General features: G+C 36.7%; 1 protein-coding gene across 1 annotated transcript in view; it reads right to left on the bottom strand.

Moving 5' to 3' along the window:
- Positions 1 to 20,973, bottom strand: part of LOC146476712 (protein RRP5 homolog) — a 44,799-nt gene that overhangs the window by 23,672 nt on the left and 154 nt on the right. The window contains exons 2-26 of the mRNA XM_085114179.1: positions 19,865 to 19,982; positions 19,413 to 19,556; positions 18,670 to 18,843; positions 17,779 to 17,943; positions 17,014 to 17,116; positions 15,252 to 15,355; positions 14,298 to 14,369; positions 13,745 to 13,870; positions 12,786 to 12,986; positions 10,940 to 11,007; positions 10,354 to 10,410; positions 9,921 to 9,981; positions 9,548 to 9,694; positions 8,925 to 9,130; positions 7,688 to 7,796; positions 7,156 to 7,206; positions 6,045 to 6,242; positions 5,317 to 5,391; positions 3,987 to 4,082; positions 3,815 to 3,883; positions 2,694 to 2,859; positions 2,382 to 2,434; positions 2,179 to 2,260; positions 1,112 to 1,254; positions 898 to 1,008 (exon numbers count right to left, since the gene is read on the bottom strand). Of these exons, the coding sequence (XP_084970305.1) occupies positions 898 to 1,008; positions 1,112 to 1,254; positions 2,179 to 2,260; positions 2,382 to 2,434; positions 2,694 to 2,859; positions 3,815 to 3,883; positions 3,987 to 4,082; positions 5,317 to 5,391; positions 6,045 to 6,242; positions 7,156 to 7,206; positions 7,688 to 7,796; positions 8,925 to 9,130; positions 9,548 to 9,694; positions 9,921 to 9,981; positions 10,354 to 10,410; positions 10,940 to 11,007; positions 12,786 to 12,986; positions 13,745 to 13,870; positions 14,298 to 14,369; positions 15,252 to 15,355; positions 17,014 to 17,116; positions 17,779 to 17,943; positions 18,670 to 18,843; positions 19,413 to 19,556; positions 19,865 to 19,982 (2,899 nt within the window). The remainder of the gene's footprint in view (positions 1 to 897; positions 1,009 to 1,111; positions 1,255 to 2,178; positions 2,261 to 2,381; positions 2,435 to 2,693; positions 2,860 to 3,814; positions 3,884 to 3,986; positions 4,083 to 5,316; positions 5,392 to 6,044; positions 6,243 to 7,155; positions 7,207 to 7,687; positions 7,797 to 8,924; positions 9,131 to 9,547; positions 9,695 to 9,920; positions 9,982 to 10,353; positions 10,411 to 10,939; positions 11,008 to 12,785; positions 12,987 to 13,744; positions 13,871 to 14,297; positions 14,370 to 15,251; positions 15,356 to 17,013; positions 17,117 to 17,778; positions 17,944 to 18,669; positions 18,844 to 19,412; positions 19,557 to 19,864; positions 19,983 to 20,973) is intronic.

Here is a 20,973-nt window from a genome sequence, read left to right as displayed (position 1 = left end):
GTTTCATATACAATTCATATTCATTTATTCTTCACGGGTATTTTATAAACTCAGAACATAAATAGCTCCCAGTTGGCTTGATAGCTCAGATGGCAGGGCACTGCATCGGCATCGCAGAGGCCATGGATTCAAATTCCGTTCAAGCCTGAATTTTTTCCGGTTTTTCTTTTTTCGCAACAGTCTGGTTGCGTAGATAACTGCGAGAATCTTTCTTCTATACAATCTTTCATCCGCAGTGCGTACACATGTTTCATATATAATGTATAAAATTGTAAACAATCAATACGGTCCTTATCTGAGAAACCTGCTGCTGAAAGTCAGTGACTGAGAGAAAAAAATGCGAACCTAGGAACTGCAAGACCGACTTAGCACTTCCAAAGCCTTCAATGCAGTTATCGTTATAAAGGTGCTACGTTCTGGAAAAAAATTTAAAGAAAGAGGCTAAGCTTGCCAAATAGCTCAGTGAATTCTGCTGGGAGTCAGCCTATTGCGGTGCAATGTAATGTGCTGCAATTTATATGTGCCTGCCTACCTATCTACTTATACCTACCTACCAGTCTACCTCTACCTACCTACCCATCTACCTACACCTACCTACCTGTCTACCTCTACCTACCTACCTGTCTACCTACACCTACCTACCTGTCTACCTACCTATACCTACTTACCTGTCTATCTCTACCTACCTACCTATCTACCTAACTGTCTACCTACCTATACCTACCTACCTACCTACCTACCTATCTACCTCCCTACCTAAGTGCCTGTCTGGCTATACCTATCTACTTGCCTCCCTTCCTATCTATCTACCTACAATGTACCTACCTACCTACCTACCTTCTTAAACTACCTACCTACATATCACTAAACATAATTGCAGGTTAAATGTATACCTACCAGTTTCGTTGGTGCATAAGCCAGCCTGTAGTTCTGCTGAGGAAGCATGACCACAATATAGTTATCTCTGATCAGCTGAACACAAGCTTGAACTTCACGTCCACTTTTCAACTTCAAAATAAATCCAAAAACACTCTTAGAATTAGCAAATCCGATATACTGCTACAAAAGCAAGAACGTTGAGGCTAAACGTTACGAAATTCAGTGTACTTACCTTCTTTTGCTTGGTTTTCGGAGACCCTGCAGCTTTTCTTTGTGCAACTAACTCTGGATTTAATGAGACATTCACTAACTTTTTGTCAAAATCCCAGTCCAACACACAGCCAAACACCACTTCACCAGGCTCACAACTGACACCTTGAAAATACATCACCAGCAAAATGTAATTAACTACTGTATTCCTCAAAGTTCCTTTTGCCTTCACAGAAGAATGAGTACGTAAACTGAGCCGGTGTGAGTACACAACAGAGCAAATCGTATATTTTCTGCGCGTACCCAGCCCGTTGCTTTCACGCTTAATAGACAACGAAAGTGAGTGAGAAGATTGACGTGCTCAGTAATGAGGTTAAGGAAGTAGGCGTGGCCCAGTGGTTACGGCGCCGGACTTGTAATCTAGAGGCCCCGGGTTCAAACCCCCCTCTGAACAGTTGAATTTATTTCACGGTAGCCCCGTTTTCAAATCTAAGGCCACGCTTTGTATATGGACAACTGGTTTGGCTCTCACCAAACAGACGATTGCAAGACACATGTGTTGTGTCCAAGGAATATTTGTGATATTTTATGGCACGCGACTCTACATATCAATCACGACAATCTGAATTTTCACTACCGAGATTTAAAACGGTAATGTATCGGTGTGATACGGTAACGGTAATACTTTGGCCCTAAGCTATGAAGTAAGTTAATTGAAAGGAGAGATCTTGTGTGAATTTAAAAAGTTATGTCATGTGTTAGAAAGCGTGATTTGAGCAGTGTCTTAGACAACAATTGTAATGGGTACCACTTTCACAATTGCTAGTTTAAACTTTTAGTTATTTTAATGGTACATTTATATATTTATTATCTTGGTATGTACAGTGTGTAGCATTAGTATAGTTTAATTTTAAGTATACCCAATAAGCATAGGTTCTTCCCTCGGCTATAGTTATTTGCCACGTAAATAAAGTTTATCTATCTAATAGATTCCCTGCAGATTTTTGTGCAGGCGCGCAGCAGCCTCTACAAGAAAATAGAAACTCTGTAAGCAGGCTATCTCTTACTATCTCTAAAAATCAGGCTAACCTTTAGCAAGTTGATGTGGAACAAAGCCCTGTGCTCCCGCTGCGAGCTGTAACACGATGCCTTGAAATTTGACATGAAGGACCTAATAGGGACATAAAGAGAGCAACAGCTTCGTCAACAATTTTTTTTACGTCAATATCAAGATATTTTCTTTGAAATGCACAGGAAATGACGTCTGTCACAATTCATTAAACATCAGTCACCTTTGCTTCAACATAAGTCCCTGGAGTCAAAGACGTCAGCTCCTTCATTTCGTCTATGAATTAATATAGAAAGGCTATAGTCAGCTAAAAGACAAAGTCGAAGGACTCGAAAACGACGCATTCGAAACACGGATCAATTATAGGTAGCGATATTTGATCCTTGAAAAAGTGAAGCGAAGACGAAAATGAAGTGTTTCGCGTGACAAAATACACTCTCGCCTCCATTTCTTCGGTCCCCTCTTGCTGGAATTCCTGGATGTGCTCCTGAAAATCTTGCCTAGTATAAAAAGTGTAAGCCTTGACCAAAAATACCTGAAATGGTTGCCAGGTGGCGAATAATCTTCTGTCTCTCCAAGAGAAAATTCTCCAGCAGCTCCACAGCATTTCCAGGACTGCTATCACTACTTCCACCGGGGCAACATTCAGACGGCTTGAGACTGACGAGAAATCTTTGTCTTTCTGCGTCAATTTCAGTTACCTACGATGCAAGATGCAATAAAAAGGAAAGGCGTAGAAAGGTAAACAAGGTAGTTCTCATAAGGCAAACGGCCTGGATTGAGCTATAAACGGTAGTTTTCACAGAGTAAAGATCAGAAGTTCTGAGGTAAAAACCAAAAGACTATCCCACTTCCACAGAGGTTGGTACACTAATAGCGGAATTTCAGCAAAGTGTCAAGGGAACCCAATTTGAGAACACGACAATCTTGTTTTCAAGTTTGTCAACATTGTCCTCGTTTTCTCATCATTGACTTCTTTCGTCAGTGTTCGTTTCACTGTAGAATAACCTTGAATGTTTTTTTTTGCGTGTGTAATTTTGAAAATTTAGCAGCCGCACAATGTATACAACTCCAAAATGACACTCGATGTTTGAAAGCAATTTTAAACGCATCAAAGGGGAAGTATCACGCGAATTTGATGTCATTTCAAAACCCAAAAATGTTTTGTTTCCAAAATGCGCTAGAACAGATCACCAGTTGTTCCTTTTAAGAATTGAGTTGATTTCTTCCCTCTCGTTGTTCTAGAATTATTTTGTAGCTAAGTGAAGGTCTTCTTTCACCATTTTAAACAGAAGAGGTCAAAAACCCGCTAAAAATTCCCCTTTAAGTTCAAGGACTTACTTAGAGCTCCTAAGTAGATATTATTTCATGAATACAAATTAGATAGTTTGGAACTGCAAAAGAAATTAATATCATTTAATATCATCTTGGTCCCGGTTGTTCAAAGAGGAGACAACTCTGTCCAGTGGAAAAATCGCTATCCAACGGACAAAATGTACTCCAACCAATACATTTTATCCCCTGGATAGCGACTTATCCGCAGCTCTGGATAAAGTTATCCGATCTTTGAACAACCAGGACCTAGACTTGTAGAGTACACACTAATTCCGCTTAAAATGGACAAACTGACGAGAGCTATGTAATAAAATTCCAAACCTTTGCTATAACTGTCTGTCCAGTGTGAAAGTGTGATGCAGGTTCTGACACAAACTGATCTGCTAGACACTTGAAAAGAAAAAACGATAAAATTAAATTGAAAGGAAAAGAAACGAAAAAAATCACTTTTCTCGTGGGGTAGTAGAAGGTGCAATGTGATATATATACTTACAGAGTTTGGAGCAAGGCCAAAAATTCCTATTGAGAATTCAATGAATATTCCATAACTCATCAATGTCTTGACAACACCAGGTAAGATCATTCCAACCTGGACAAAAATTTAAGGCATCAACGAGTAAAGAAAATGTTCGCATATATACAGTACTGGCCGCAAGAAAAACAGCATTACACGCGCATAAAAGCGGGCAATATGTAACGCGCGCGTAAAATTTTACACGAACTTACACGCAGTCTGTGTGTTATTTGACCAGAGAAAAAAAAAATCGCCTGGTCCATTACACGCATGTGTTCTGCACTTAGAAGTAGAAATACCGCAGTGATAATGAACAAGACAGCTGTTATTGACCTTTTTCCTTTAGTTAGTAAATAGCCTGACTCCAGGAGCATCAGTTATCTTGTGATGACCCAGGTAAGGGCAGGTAATTAGAGCGGTTTTCAATGGAGCATTGCTTTGTTTTGCTTTGCTGCCCCCCTGGGATTGCTTCACATGACAAAACGCGCGCCACTTTCTCAACCAATAAGAAGCAAAGCCAAAACCAATCGTGCCTTGCTCGCACGCGCTTTCCCGCGCTTGACGCCGGTTACATGACTGTATTTGCTTCGAGTTCTGATTGGTTCATTGCGCTGTTTACGCCTGTTGTGATTGGCCAAAGTAATTACTTTGGTTTTGGTTTTACATGAAAACAGCTCTAAACATTGGGTAAGTAGAGACTAAGCTGTGCTCAACCATTACAAGTAGCCCATGTCGTCAGAGCTTTAAAAGCCCTACAACTAGGTTGGTGGTATTCAAATCCATTGTTGGGTTACTTCCAACTAATAAATCACCATACACTGTAGTAATAAATAGCTTTATGTTTGTTTAGAGCGGTTTTCAATTGAGTGTCGAAAGTAATTTCGCGTTTACTTTGGTTTTGCATCATTACGCTCTGTGATTGGTTAACAAAACTCGCGCCACTTTCTCAACCAATGGGAAACCAAACCAAAACCAATCGTATTTTCGCCGCACGCGTTTTCCTGCGCTTGGCGCCAGTTACATGTATTTGCTTCGAATTTTGATTGGCTCGTTGTGTTGTTTACATCTGTTTCGATTGGCCAGAGTAAATACTTTGGTGTCTCTCCGCGGCTTTTATTGTTGCACCTTCCTGAAATTGAATGACTGATATTCCACTGTCAAAGATATAGCACCAATTTTCTCGACATCTAGACCTAAACTCCTTAAATGTTCTCGTGCCTATTGCGGAGATCAATAGGACTGCTAAGTTCCAAAACATTCTATGAGAGCGTTTCTAAGAAATCTCAGCTTAAATATTTTGTTTACGTACCTCAAGGTCACTAAAGTTTGTTAAAAGGCTCCTCTCTGATGCTGCTTTCACAAGAGAAGGTTTCAAAGAGACCATCTGGGATAAGTGGGTCAAGGAATTAATTCAAATTCACAGCTTACAGTCTTAGCGCTTACAATACAATGGCAACTTATCTTTTGAATCATTCATTAAATAGAACATGGTAAATGTTGACTCCAAAGGTAAAAAAAAGTGATTTTGTTCACTGTACGATCCATTTTCACTTAAACCTTGCCTGTTTTTATCTGGGAGATCACGTATTGATATAATTCATAAAATTAAGTAGTGGTATGATGTGACTTGTCTACTCTACTTTACGGTCATATAAGCCACAATGAAAAGAACATGCCAAGTTTTAATGAGGTCCAGTTCATTACTGTGTACACGGCATAGTAACGCGCGCCAGAATACCAACAGATCCCCTTTGATTGTTTCAAATGACAGAGTAACATTCATTGTTTTTGTAACATTAAAGTACTATTGATCAGAAGCGATTTGCCTAATACGCATGAACAAGCAAACATTATAGTAAAAAAGCCGACGTTTCAGCATCATAATAACATAATCATATTCGTAGAGTACACTGTACTTTAGTGTAGAGCGGAGCGCCTTGACTAGAGGACAACAGAGATGATACAACTAAATAAAGATTCACAAAATTTTGCACAAGACTTCAACTGACAGTGGACAGTTATTACAACTCAGGATACAACAGACTTGTCTTTGGTCTTTCCATAATAAACAACACTTGTCAGTCTTGTGGTAGGTGTGTATACAGAGAGAAGAGCCTGACAATTACTCAGGTGGTCTGACAAGTGAGACACAGGCAGAAATGCTGGGGCACCACTGGGATGAAGAATAACATCCAGGCCTTCAGCGGTACTGTTCACCACATCAGCTTCTAGCAGCTAAAAAAATAATAAAGAAAGAAGACAGTTTTGAAGACTGAGGTAATCCAACTAGTTACTGGATCAAATGAAAACAAATGGGGCATTTTCATTACGGCGTTATTCGACTACAACTGCCAGAATCCTTCAGGTTTTTGTTGTTGTTGTTTTGTTGTTGTTGTGGGGTTTTTTTTTTTTGGCGGTAAGGGCTATTGTTATTTACTCTCCACTAGGATTACAAAATTTGAATTCTGATAGTTGTAGTCAAACGATGCCATCAGGAAATGGTCTATTAAAGTGTTATTGTTAAGTACAGTACGTAATGAAGCCTGTTTAAACGGTTTCAACATTTGCTTCAAAATACTTTCAACACAGTTGTTCAACCAAACGTCGGGGGCGTTTGAACAGGTCGTTAAACATTGTTGAAAACGTAAAAGAATGTTGAAAGCTTGTTGAAAGTGTGTTGAATCAAATTTAAATTGGTTTAAACTTTCATTCAACATCGATTCAACATTTCCTTTGCTCTTGGAAATGTTGAATGGCGTTGAAACCGTTTGAACACTCCGTTCATTCAACATTTGCCCGGCATCCGTTCAACTTTTGTTGAACGACTGTTGGGCAAATGTTGACACCGTTTAAACGGGCCTTTAGAAAAGAAAATCATGGGAAAAAATGTCTCGTTGAAAAAGAATGAATACATAGAATTATTGTATAGCTGTAGATAAAACTAGAAAAATGAAACACAATTGCCATTGTTTGACTCTCGTTTATGGCAAATAGCATGCAAAATTGCATATTAAACTTTAAGGTCAAAGTTTGCCATTGAAGAAAGCTTAATGGCCCCTAAAGTAACTTTTAAGTAAACATCCCAAAGAATTTTAGTCAGATTAAAAATTAATATCACAATGTTCGCCAAGCCAACACAGCAACTCACCACTCCTGCAACTTTCTCAGCTTCCAAGGCAGGTCCAGGTTTGGAGCTTGACTGTACGAGAAAATAGAAACAGTGCATAAAAAATATCGAAAAAGTTGGTTTAATCAACTAATAAGGCAATTTGGCCACCATTAAGAGGTTCGCTGATGTTTAAAGTGTGAACCCTTCATCAGAACGAATCATCACTCTGACAAAGGGCTAATGCTTGAAACATCAGCTCTCAAATCTCTTAACGGTGGCCAAACCACCTAAACTAACTCAGTTGATTAAACCAAATATTCATTTCCGCCTCCCTCCCCATCATCAAAGTTTCTTTAGAAGCTAACCTCCTTTTCAAAAAGAATATCCACCTGTCAATATTATTGAAACTGGGACTTCATCAACATCACCTTCCAAACATGTCAGTGTAACAGAAATGGAATTTGTGATTTCTAGGTACCCACTTGGTGTAGGATTATTAGATGGCTTGGGTGTTCCTAATGCCAAATACAATTAACTTCAGGCTCACTAGTGTACAGTGTACACACTTTACCTTGAACGAGAGTCTCAATTTGGTCTGATCAGGCTGGCAGCTTAGGACATGACAGAGCATCACTTGTCCGATGTAGAATGCACTTTGTGGAGCAGTATCAGCAGGAATCCTATTTATGAAATAAAATAATAAGTGTGTGTGTTGTATATAGCGATTAAAGTGAGTCCTAGGTCATTGAAGTTCTCACAGACTCTGAGCAGGCGTGGCCATGAGTGCTACTGTGGAAGTGGTGGCCAGAGGAAAGTAATTTTATGATAATTTTATTACATAAAATAATTTATGTACATGTAATTTATAATAATTATTTAGAACCATGGCAACATTGCACAGATAGTAAATTAAGGTAATTATAACGGAAACATTGGCAATGTTGACAATATCCAGAAAGTTAAAGTTATTGCTCATTTATTAATGAGGTTGTTAGGTTTCAAAGCGTGTTCTCGAGTTATCAATGAGAACAACTGAACAGAGAGCACTCTAGTGATGTCAAACATTAACAATCTGCCTTCCCATTTAATTGCCAATAAATAAGGGGGTTAGTTTCTAGAGAAACTGTGATGATGTGTTGGTGGGGAGTGAAAACAAAATTTTGGTTTTGTCAACTGTGTTGATAAGGTGATGACATTGTTTTGAGCCAAACTGATTGCAGGGCTGACACTATGGCAAAGGGCTTAATATTTATTTGGGCCAATATTTCAACTAGTATGAATAGTCTTCTTCAGGGCCAGAGTTACAATGAGAAAAACTAACGGCTCATTGTAACTCTGGCCCTGAAGAAGACTAGTTGTACTGGTTGAAATATTGGCCCAAATAAATATTAAGCCCTTTGCTGTAGTGTCAGCCCTGCAATCAGTTTGGTTTATTCACACGTAAAGTGACATCTGGCAGGTGCATTTCTACTACTAACAAGAGATCCGGCAATGTATTCACAACAGTTTATTTTGCGTCGTGTGGTCCCCTGCATCCAAAAGGTTTGTAATAATTACGAAATTAGAAGCTCTCTGAAAAAGGGCTAACGCTCAAAACAATTATTGTTTTGAGCGTTAGCCCTTTCTCAGAGAGCTTCTAACCCTAACCCCAACTCAGGGTTGGCTCTGACGAAGGGCTTACACCCAAAACCCTCTCAAATCTCTTTACCATGGCCAAACACATGTACATGTACCTTATTAAACCAGTTCATTAATTTCTGAGGACACACCACTACCAACTTTCTGTTTCATACACACATTTCACTAACCCTAGTTCAGATCGAGGCACAAGTCCTTTCACATTATTGTAGAATACCACAAAGCAACCAAAGTCTTTGATGGCGTTGATGTAGCCATGGCAACTGACCCCAGGAGCAGCATCACTGTAGTCAGTAATGACAGGAAGAGAGGAATTCACAAGTGTCTTCTTATGACTCAAAAGCAACCGACGCCGGTCTGGCTCAACTGAGAGGACCTAAAAATGTAATCAAAAATTAAAGGGTTCATCGTCATGGACTTGTGAAACTGACAGTGTAGCACATTACAAAGAGGACACATGGCATTGAATCACTACACGATTCAACAGTCACTCTTGCCTTGCAGACACCTTGCTATTACGGACACACTGATAATAATTATGGACAGCAACTAGATCCCCGGCAAAAATAAATTACACACGTTTGACTGAAATAAATTCCCGCTATTACAGACTCTCGCTTTTTAGGACAATATTCACGGTCCCAAGGGTGTCCGCAAAAAAAGGGAGTTGACCACATCAGCTCCTTGCCTTACCTTCCTTTAGAAGAGATGTCCATGCTGCTTAGCAATGCATACATGAAAGGCAAACAGGACCTAGTACTTCACTCTACCTGTAGATTCATCGGAAACTCACCCTGCATTTGACAAGTTTTCCTTCCTTTAATTTCTTCTCTGGGTGTTGAAGGTTAATATCTGCTAAATGTACTGTAGGACACAAGCCTCTGATATGATCTGACACTGAAATCAGCATCCCAAACTTCTCTAAAGTTATTATTTTGCCCTAGAAAGGGATAACAGCAATAAAATTTAATAAATAAATATAAACAACACATGAAGGCACCTCCAGTTAGTTTTGGCTTGATTTTGAGTTTCAATTTTTATTTTTGTCAAGAGCTCCTAGACAAAATAATAATTTGTTTTTAAGCACTAATTATATTACATTGTTGCTTGGCCTGTTATTAAACTGCCTTTCACAATCCAGTGAAGACTCAACATATTAATTTTACCTTAATCAGAGTTCCAGGCTTGATATCATGATAGCTCAAGAATGGCTGCTCAATCACTGACCTTGAAAAAGAAAAGTGACTCATTATCATCACACGTTTTTCACATTTCTCTATGAGGCTGGTCCAAAATACTGGCAAAACACACACTGTCATTTTGTGAAAGTTTAAGTTTAACAGCCCTTGGGGTTCTTGTTGAAGGGACTTTGGTAATAAATAATTATTGGTGGATTTTAAGAGCAAGAAAATCTTGACTGTGTTGAAAGATATTTTAACTATGAATAGTAAAGAGGCTGAAAAGTGATAACAAAACTGCAAATTCTGAACCCTAAACTACCCAAGTTTGAAATTATCAAATCAGACATAAATTGAAAGTCCACTCCACTACCTAATAATTTTTTTTTATAAGACATGCAACAAGTGAGGATAAACTTACTTTTCCATGGTTAAGTTAACCAAACCATCTAAGGAATTGAATCCAAGAATTCGGCACCTTAAAAAAAAGAGAGAAATTGTTGCATTTTGTAATCCAAGTGAGGTTTAAATAATTTACAATAGCCCTAATTTGCACAAGAAAAAAAAATTAAAGGATTCTGGGAGTTCGAAGTAAATCATGCCATTGTAATAATGGGCTATATAAAATTTGAAACTCATGTTCAAATTTTTTCAAAGTTTTCCAGTCTTTGAGCTTCCAAAATTTGAATTTTTTCAACAAAATTCTGAACTTTTGACGGTCCCCTGTATATGCAATTTGGAAACAAAAGTCTCCAAATTTGGATCTCGAAATCCCAATCTTTAATTTCCAGTCTGCACACTCCTAAATACGTTTACATATGGACATTACAAAAATGCACATTTCTGCATTGCGACTTTCAAATTTGAAAGAGCTAACAAGGTTATAATGTATGAATTAACATTCTTGTTTCTCCATCTAAAATACAAGACTGAGGGTTTATTAATTATATTTCTAAAATATTTATATCACTATCCTTAAAAAGAGATGGCTTTTAAATGTACCATACCTGTGTATGCTTCCAACTTTGTATTTCTTTCCCAGTTTCTCCACATGTTCATCAGATACTCTTGAAATCTAACATTCAACAAGATATAATAATAATAATAATAATAAAAATAATAATAATAATAATAATAATAATAATATCCTAAGGAACCACACGACACTTTTTAAATTTAAAAACATGTTTCGACAGAAACTTCTGTCATCTTCAGTTTAAATTACAAAGCTCAGAATTGAATATATAGTGCAAACCAAAATGCTAATTAACTATAAGCACAAAGGAAAAATGACAATGTACTGAATATTGCAGAGAAAGTTTTAAATTAACATGATAAAGTTGATGATTGAGTGTAGATTTTTCCCATTGAATGTGAATGGCTTCTTTTATCTTAAGTTGAAAGGAGCGTGATCTAGGATGCTGAAACAGTCAGTAGAGCACAAAGTGCGGCAATGCTCAAAATTTTCTGTGCTTTGTAATTTAAACTGAAGATAACAGAAGTTTCTGTCGAAAAATGTTTTTAAATTTAAAAAGTGTCGTGTGGTTCCTTAGGATAACGACATATCTGCTACTATCCAGACCTTTTATACTACTACTACTACTACTACTACTACTAATAATAATAATAATAATAATACATATCTTGTTAAGTTACAAATAATAACAATAAAAATAGATCAAATATATTAAAATTTAGAACAATCCGAAGCCCATCTACCTCATCTATCATTTTACAAGTTCTCAAAGCCATACTGAAATACGAGTCTATTAACAAATGATAATTTGAAGCGTCCAGTGTTTACCTTAGGGTACATAAAAGTATTTCTCCTCAAGGAGTAGTTTGTGTGCTTCACATTCGGTAAAATTCCTTGTAACGGAGAGTTCTTACAAGAGGCCTTTCTACAAGCTGAATGCCCCCTTTTTCAAGTAGTTCCCTGTTACCTACTTTCTTTGAAAAATACCTACTAATCAACCACAGTACAGTTTAAATAGCTTAGGTCTTCCACAGCATTTCAATTTTTAACTTGCTGTTTGTGCCGAAAACTTTACCGAACATGACACCCCACACGGGCGCGTAACAAGTCATTCAAAATACTACATATAACATCTTACATGTACAACTGTATGTACATGTACATTAAACACTGTGCTGGCCAGAACACATGCATAACACCTTCAATCCATGAAATTACTGTTAGTAAATGACTTCCTAACAGTCTGTCCATGAAAACCAATAAAATCCATCTTTACTCAGAGTCTTAGTGCACAGCATAAATTAGGGGTGGTGAATGATAATTAGGTAATGAGACTTTGTGAGTTGGTAAGACTCATAACTTTGCATGAGCCTCACTCTTAATTTCTAGAATCAATACCAAAAAATAATCAAAAAAGCTGTGAAATTTGACTAATAATTTATGTGAGATGCATATTTCTTGAGAGACCAATCACCACCCCTAAAATTACCTAAAATGCCATACCACGTAAAATTATGTAACAGACGTGAGTGCAAATTTAAGCAAGAAAAAATAATGATTAAATTGAATGACATTTCAGAATCATCGCGATGCCATTTTTAAGTTCAAAATGATTAAAATAACTGTCAGAAATAGTTCGCTGAAGATTAACATAATCATAAATAATTATGTACTTGTCTGATAATTTCACACAGTCAAATAGTTTGGCTCGAATTGAGTCCAGATGGACATTAACAGAGGGTGTTAATTCTCCAATTAGCAACATTTCCTGCATCAAATAATCAAACTTATTTTTACACTTCTTAAGGATGAAAAACTGATTGTCAATGTCAATCGATTTTATCATTAGTTTTCCTTGCTTGTGAAGGCCAACTTACATGGGTAAATCCCAGAATGCTGTTAGATAATTTTGTCAAGAGCCCCAGCCCTTGATCCACTCTGGTTACTGTAGCATCATCTATAATATCACCAACTGAAAAATCACCAAAGCTGGTGGCTTTGTTTTGAACAACACTCTCTTGAAGACTTAGACCCACTGTCTTGGTGTTGGCATTAACATACAACAGACGGCATTTTAACTGCGACGAGAGGTATAAATAATTATTATTATTATCACCTGAAGAAGAAGATGTTTGTGTTTGCACAACAGAGTTGGAGAAAGGACTTAGTATTAAAATTAACGATAAATAGAAACTAACTTGATAATTTTGATAAAAAGCCCATACAGCCCACCCCCTGTACATACACAGTACAATCAACAAATAATTTGTGGATGTTAAGTATTGTTGTTAATCCTTTGGGTTGAAATCTTTGGGACAATCTCCAAGTTCATTAAATACACAGCAAGGTACTAATAGGAAAGGTGTCCACTTATGGAGGGGGTTAAAATGCAGTCAGCCATGCCGTGATACTTATTTATCATTTAACCCTTTTTAAAGCCCTAACAGTGATCACCATCAAATTTCTCCTTATAATGTCAATGTTTATTCAACCCCTGAGATCATGAGAATTTAGGATATGATCACCCAAGGTGAATTTTCTTGATATTTTAACAACTTCTCCCCAGTGAGTATGAAAACAAGATAGGAAAATATTTTCTTTGATATTAGGAGTTAAAGGATTAATGTCTAGATCTTAAGGAGTGGACTGGTTAACATACATACCAAAAAAATTCGTTATAGTTACTACTGACTACTAGATTTTTTGCCATGCATGCTAAACAGTATGTATAATTATCATACAAATCATGTGTTTAATTCCAGCTCTTACGTAATCACAATTTCATATCTATTTAATTTAATCACATGTATTTTGTAATTATAATTATTATAGTCACCTTTGTCTTCTTTGGATAAGATTCTTCCAGGTTTTCTCCATCTCCACCACAGTTTGGCAAATGAAGAATATCTATGGATCCTTCAAATCCACCAAGGAAACTCAGCAGTAGACCACCATGAGTTACCTAGTAATAGAGAATGGGTTTCCATTGGCAACTGACTGAACACTGGCTGCCATATCTATCACAATAATATTTGATCTATTCAAACTAATTTTCTAACAATGTCAAGAAAAACTGACTTCAATAAAATATATATAGCTAAATGAGTAGTTGTATCCAATAGTTATTGGATTGTACAGTCATGTACATGTATATTGAGAAGTTGTATCCAATAATTATTGGATTGTATGTCGAGTAGTTTTATCCAATAATAATTATTGGATTGTATATGAAGTAGTTGTATCCAATAATTATTGGATTGTATATCAAGTACGTTGTTAGCATGCAATAGTTATTTGATTTTCAACTTAAATGTCTTTATTTGAGCATCCAGTCTCAAGGTTTACAGATTTTCTGTAAAAACAGTTTCACTATATACAGTGTAGCTTACCTGAGTTACAGATGCCTTTACTAACATGCCAGGAAGAAGGGCAGTAAACTTCAGTTTCATATCTTCTTTAATCTATAAGCAAGAGTACATTAGATTTATCAAATGAATCAACTTCATATGTTAAATGTTTTAAAAGAGGACAGGAGTTCTGTTGGAACAACTTGCCAGACATACATGCATCCCAACTGGGGATGGGTCAGTCCACCAATGACATTTTTTGGTGATACAAAAGTTCAAATATCACTGGCCATAGACCTTTTTCATAAATGGCGGCCGATAAATTATTCTTTTGTTTTCATGAAAATTAGCCCTACTAGCTTCGTCAGCGTGTGCAAATTCAAAAGAATTTTTACTCTGAAATGAGGTTAGTAGGGCTAATTAACATATATTGAAAAGAATAATAAATCGGCCGCCATTTATGAAAAAGGTCTATACATGTATATAATTTTTACATTGGAGGATGATTTTTAAGGGGCACTGCACAATCCAAACGAGCCAGCTATTTTTGTTAATGAGCCTTCTGAGGTTTTTCTTAACTACATCCCTGAAATAGATGGCATTACCCCTTAAACCCCTTAAACCCTTTAACCCCTAATATCAAAGAACAAATTCTCCTACATGTGCACTGTGTCTTGTCCTCAAACATTTCTTTTAAAAGTTGTGGGGAGAAGTTATTAAAATATCAAGAAAGTTCAACTTTGGTGATTATATCCTTAATTTTCATGACTTCAGGGGTTAAATAAGAATTGATATTACAAGGAGAAATTTGATGCTGATCACTGTAAAGGGTTAAGAGCTTAAGTTGTTTGGTGACTCAGGTAACGAAAATTTGTAGACACCCATATAGTCAATAATTGTACAGTCAAGCATTCCTTGGTCATACTGGGCACTTCTGTTACATTGGAAATTATAGCCTTGGAGTATGGGTCATAATACATAGCTGCCAAAACTTACTAGTGCCCCTTGAATCCCTTCTTTGTCCACACTAACTGTTATAATCCTATTTTCTCCAGCCACAGACTTGAGTAACAAGCACAGTGGATGACCTTCATGGAATTCTATAAAGACAATAAACCAGCTGTAATCATTTAATTTACAAGTCTGGGTCATTAATGTACATGTACTTTAGATTAATACTACCAAAGAGATTCTAAGTCACAGCGAGCTTACTCCATGCAACTATTAACATGATAAAATAAAATTAATGGTCTTGATACTAGCAGGCAAGTCAAAAGTTTTAAGAAAACGACAAAACATTTAAGTTTATAAACAACGCTTTGTACTTTAACTGACAATGACAGAAGTCTCTGTCGAAACGTGTTTTATAAACTTATTAAATGTTTTGTCGTTTTCTTAAAACTTTAGTTAAAATAAATAATTTTATTCAATGTACAGTGTATAGCACTAAATAACTACAACTTACAGAACTACAAATACTACGAAAATAATATCAAAAGTGTTCTTAAAATTAAGAAAATGATGTCCTTCAATTTTTTAAAAATAGGCAGTCTCAGACTGCATGTGTCTACTGCAGTACTGGTATAGAAATGTGATATAAAAGAATTGAAGAAAAGGGAAATAAGACTGAAATGAAAACCAAGAGGGAGGAGTGGAAATAGGATAGAGACAAAAAAAAATGGTTGTAAAAATGTTGCACAGAACACTGGTGAGATTGAGATTAAGCTGGTATCGTTTACCACAAACATTTTGTATGAAGAGAACTGTAACTTTATTCTAACATAAACAATATATTATATAATCTTAACTCTTTCCCAGAGCGGTTTAAAATGCACAGTAGATAAATAAATATTGTTGGCTTCCAAAATTGACTGCATATTAAACTGGAATGATTAAACAAAATAATGTTTTCTAACGTAAAATAATATGGCTACATGTACCTATTAATCATTTGCTGAAAAACACATTTGAACGCAAAAATTGCTAAAATTCACGGCATGTTGATGAAGACCTTTGGCATGTCAAATCTCAACCCGCTTATGCAAATTGTCCTTGATTACGCATCTGTCGCTTCTCAAACGCATATATGAATTGACAAAGACACAAAAATCAACAAAAAGCTTTTCCAACAAAACATTTTAGTGAAATAAACGATGCATTTGCTATTAGAGGCAAAAAAAACTTTCAGTTTTTTGCGTGCGTGCAAACACGCATGTAAAATTTGAAGACACTCTGTGTTTGTTCAAAGCGATCACTCGCAGTAAATTCGGGCACGTTTGCGATGAAAATTACAGAAATTACAGAATTCTGGTTCAAATCATCACTTAAACTATTTGTAAAAAGCAAATCAACATCGGAAAACATCATTTACCATATTGTCACCATTGTCCTGATCCGGAAATACAATTGCTTAGATCTCGGTTAGTCGAGGATTAGTGTCGGCTTTTGATAGGATTCCATTTGGGATTCCTGTGGCATTTACACTCTTACACTCTTTCACTCAACCCGATGACATAGCACTTGTCTACACTTCTCTAGAAGCCATAGACACAAAAATCAATTATAATTAAACAAGTGAAAATTAACAATAAAAATGAACAACGTTTCAGAGTCGTCACGACACCATTTTCAAGTTCATTTTCGTTGATCATTTTCATCGTTAACTTTCACTTGCTTATGTATTAGGAAACCTTTACTTACATGTACAGTATAACAATTTATAATATTATTAGTAAGAGCATCAATTTGGTTGTGATACCTTGTGTAACATTTTTCTTTGGCAAAAAAGCCCTTGTGTCTTCAATGCCAAAAGAAATAAGATAGCCATGGTCTTCCACACTGGACACATATCCTGGAAGAACCTGGAATGAAGAGTGCACACAGTTGCTGGTCACATCAAGATGCCCTGTTGTATTACCTACAGTAGTGACAAATGCGACTCCTCTTCACTGCATAAACCGTTATGGACATCATGGTCCCCCACCAGAAATTAAATTATTGTAAGTATCACTCTTTTTACTCAGCCATTTTAATGTTAAAATAGATGGTGTAATGGCTTTTGTGGACAACATTCAGTGTAGACAGTCAGTGCTAACATGTTGAAAACATGGCTCGTTCCTTTACAGCAAAATTATAGGTTATCATCAGATTGTGTATTACATTTTGGTTTGGTTTTGATGAGTGGAGACTGGATGTCGGGTAAGTACCCACCAAGGGAAAACAAATTATGGAAAAATAACAAGGGTGTAGTAGAACTGGAACATCACTGAGCAATGGCCACTTATAATTTAATAATTTTTAAGTGGCCATTGCTCAGTGATGTTCCAGTTCTAGTACATCAGGAGTTGCCCCACTTTTGCCCATCATACTCAATACAAAATAATATAAAATTTTTACATGATTGTAATATTGCTCCACAATACCATTTACTCAAAACTAACCATGTAGTTTAATATTAATTTTACTATACATATATTAAATCTTTTTTTAATATTAACTAAGTACATGTATTATCAATGCATACCATTCCCTGCTTCAGAGAGGACTTGCTAAGCCCGCTGTTGACTTCTTTAGGATCCAAGGACAACTTGACTTTTTTCTGTCCTGGTTTTGAACCTTCCAGCTCCAAAACTGAACACTGCACCAGAGATCCAGTGGTGAAGAACTTGCTAAGCTCTGGAAAACTGGTCTGAAGGAACAACCATAAAAATAAATATTCTGACTATAGCTAGTCAATCCCAAAGAATACATTCAACAGGATTGAAAATAGTTTTTTTTGTCTGACTGACTGTCTGACCGAGTGACCGACTGACTGACTGACTAACAGTCTGACTAATTGACCGACTGACTGACTGACTGACCAACTGACTGATTAACTGATTATCTGACTGACCCACCAACTGACTAACTGACTGACAGACTGATGGACAAACCCAGCAAGCTACCACAGGGAGTACATGGGTTTTGAGCTGTTTTGGTTTAACAGTGGGTATTACTAATAAATAGATTATAACTATTTTGGTCTGTAATTCTGCAAACAAGTATGGGATTAAAAGGAGAGGTTTGAAGATGGACATTGAAAAATTACATATTTTTGATCTGAAATTAAATAAGGATCAGGAGAATCCCAGCAAACTCCCACCAACAATTCTGAGGAGTACTCCCCTTAGTGGACATGTAACTGTGAGTAACTGTTTTACTGTAAAGCAGGATTTTAGTGTACAAACGTGTTCTCTTCATCATTATCATTTGACTCTTGACGTTGGGACGTATGTGACAACTGTGCTCCAAACTTCACGGTCTACCATAGCGTTCCCAAGATCTGACCTACATGTACATGTATCTATCCCTGAGTCCCTGGCTATCACATCAGGAAAGGTCAATCCTCTGGAGTGGACAGGAACACTCGTCTTACCTCATCATCTTTGCTGTCTTCAGATTGTAATTCTTCCTTCAGTCTCTCTGTGATCTTGTCATTTATGTGAGTGATGTGCACAAACCCACTCAGACCATTGGGTAAACTAATAACCAGGTCATATTCATTCACTTCCTTGATTGCTCCTAGCACTTTCATTCCCGCATAAAGTTTCTGTTGTTAATTCAGTAAGAGAAAGAGTTTCATTAGAACGTGAAGGAAAATGTTAATATCATCAAGACACTGGCTTAACAAAAATAAAGTGCATTGAAAGAATTCACAGACTGATCAAGAAGTGTCGTTTGGTATTAATAATAAATTTAATATTAATCAGTGGCAGATCTAGAACTTCATCTAAGCTTGGGACTGGCAGGCCCAGAGTGAAAAGGTCTAAGCAAGAATATAAAAAAAAACTGGACCTCTAGGCATTATTTGTTGGAAGATATGGTGGGGATATCCAGGCACCCAGAACCCTTACCTAAATCCCCCAGTCACAAATTTTGTTCTACTGTTAAGCTACTGTAAATTAATTAGTATTACTACACTGTATGTCATCACAAATATTTCCTTCACAAGGGTGAGTGATGAACTTCCTTACAGAATACATGTACATATGTCACTGGTAGAAAGATCTACATGGACAGTGTACCAGTGACTTCACTTCTTTTTATTTCAAAGTGACACAAAAAATTTTATCAAATGAAATTTAATACATTGTGTCAAGCAATAGCCCTACAATGTACCTTAAAAGTGAGAGACTCAACATGTTTTAGCTTTGATTGCCCTAACAATTCAGCTTTGTCATCCAATGTTTTTATTGTGGTTTTCTTGTTTTTTGTTGTCCTCTTTTCCTTTTTAGATCTTGATTCCACATCTGGTGATGACTTCTGAGAAGGAATAACAACAGTACTGTTTTCAGAATTAGAAAATATTTATCATAACATAGTAATTATGCATGCATGCTTCATAAATTTACAGGTCTGTTTTAAAAATGTTGGGCTGATTCAAACACAATTAAAGCGAGTAAGATAAACTCAAAAGAATTTTAATACACTGTAAAATATTTTTATTATAAGAAGTGCTAGTCTGGTATATGTGGTTGTAAACATGGTAATAATTATAATAAACATAAATAAACTTAGTCTAATTAATTTAAAGTGCTAGTAAAAATAGTAGACATCCATATTTTTATTACCCCAAAAAGAACATCCTTCTCTGCTTCATTTTTTATTTTCCTCACTTCTAGTGGACTTAAAGCAGAAGCTCCACCTCGTGGAAAGTCCTCTTCTTCAGTTCCTCTTGAATGAAATACACTATTAACCAGAAAATAAATTACAATTTATATCATACAGACTACAATGTATCTCTAGATTTGAACATTGTATACACCCCAACTGGCCCTCTACCAACAAGGCAGGTCCATTAGCTCCTGTATGTACCCTATTGTGTATACATAGCAAAATTAAACAATGTAGCATATTACTGTTGGCAAAATACATGTAGAGGTGTAATATGTCCCTTCTAACATAACACTAAAAAAATTGTTCCTCTGTCAACGGAAAATATCTGAGGCAGGAACGGGAGATAGCTCAAAGCCTTAAAATGATGAAATCAAAATTATAGTAACATTTCTCCCACTTGCATCTCTCCAAATAATTGGATATGCTGGATTGAACCCACCTCCTACTTCCCCCTCCCCCACCCCTCTGGAAATATTTATACATCTCCTTTTGGGACCCCTTGTCCTCCCCCTTGAGGAACTACATGTTGATGACCTTCCATGGGGCAGGCATTCTCCTATATATGCAGCCATAACTGGAGACATCATACAACATCTTTAATCCCCTCCCTCCCCCCCCCCCCCCCCCCTCAACCGCCCAAAAAAACAACCCGAATAACAGATGCCCAGGCACTATCCATTGATGAGGTATGGATCATTTCTGGGGATTTATTAAACATTTGTCAGCACAAATTATCATAGAACAATTGTGCCATTCAGTATAGCCATACATGTAATATCAGCCAACTCAGCTTTGTATGCCTTGCTGGATCGGATATGATCTCACGCACACCAAGACTGAGTATTAACAGATTTGCAACAGCCTACTTTGTTTGCAGGTTTTATGACATGAACTTTGGACGTACCAAGGTTGTGACATAATATAAAACAGCTCCCTCTTTAAGTTTTCCTTTGCCTTAACAGAATGATTTCAGCCTAATCCACGGCTCAAAATGGCCATGCACATGTGCATCAAAAGAATTAACCACGTGTGTTACCAAAACAAGGGTTGAGCAAGCAGATAG

Source organism: Pavona decussata, unplaced genomic scaffold (genome assembly GCF_977016875.1).
Source record: "Pavona decussata unplaced genomic scaffold, jaPavDecu1.1 SCAFFOLD_73, whole genome shotgun sequence".
Lineage (NCBI taxonomy): Eukaryota > Metazoa > Cnidaria > Anthozoa > Scleractinia > Agariciidae > Pavona > Pavona decussata.
The sequence above is the reverse complement of the archived record's forward strand: the minus strand, read 5'-3'. Positions and strand labels throughout refer to the sequence as shown.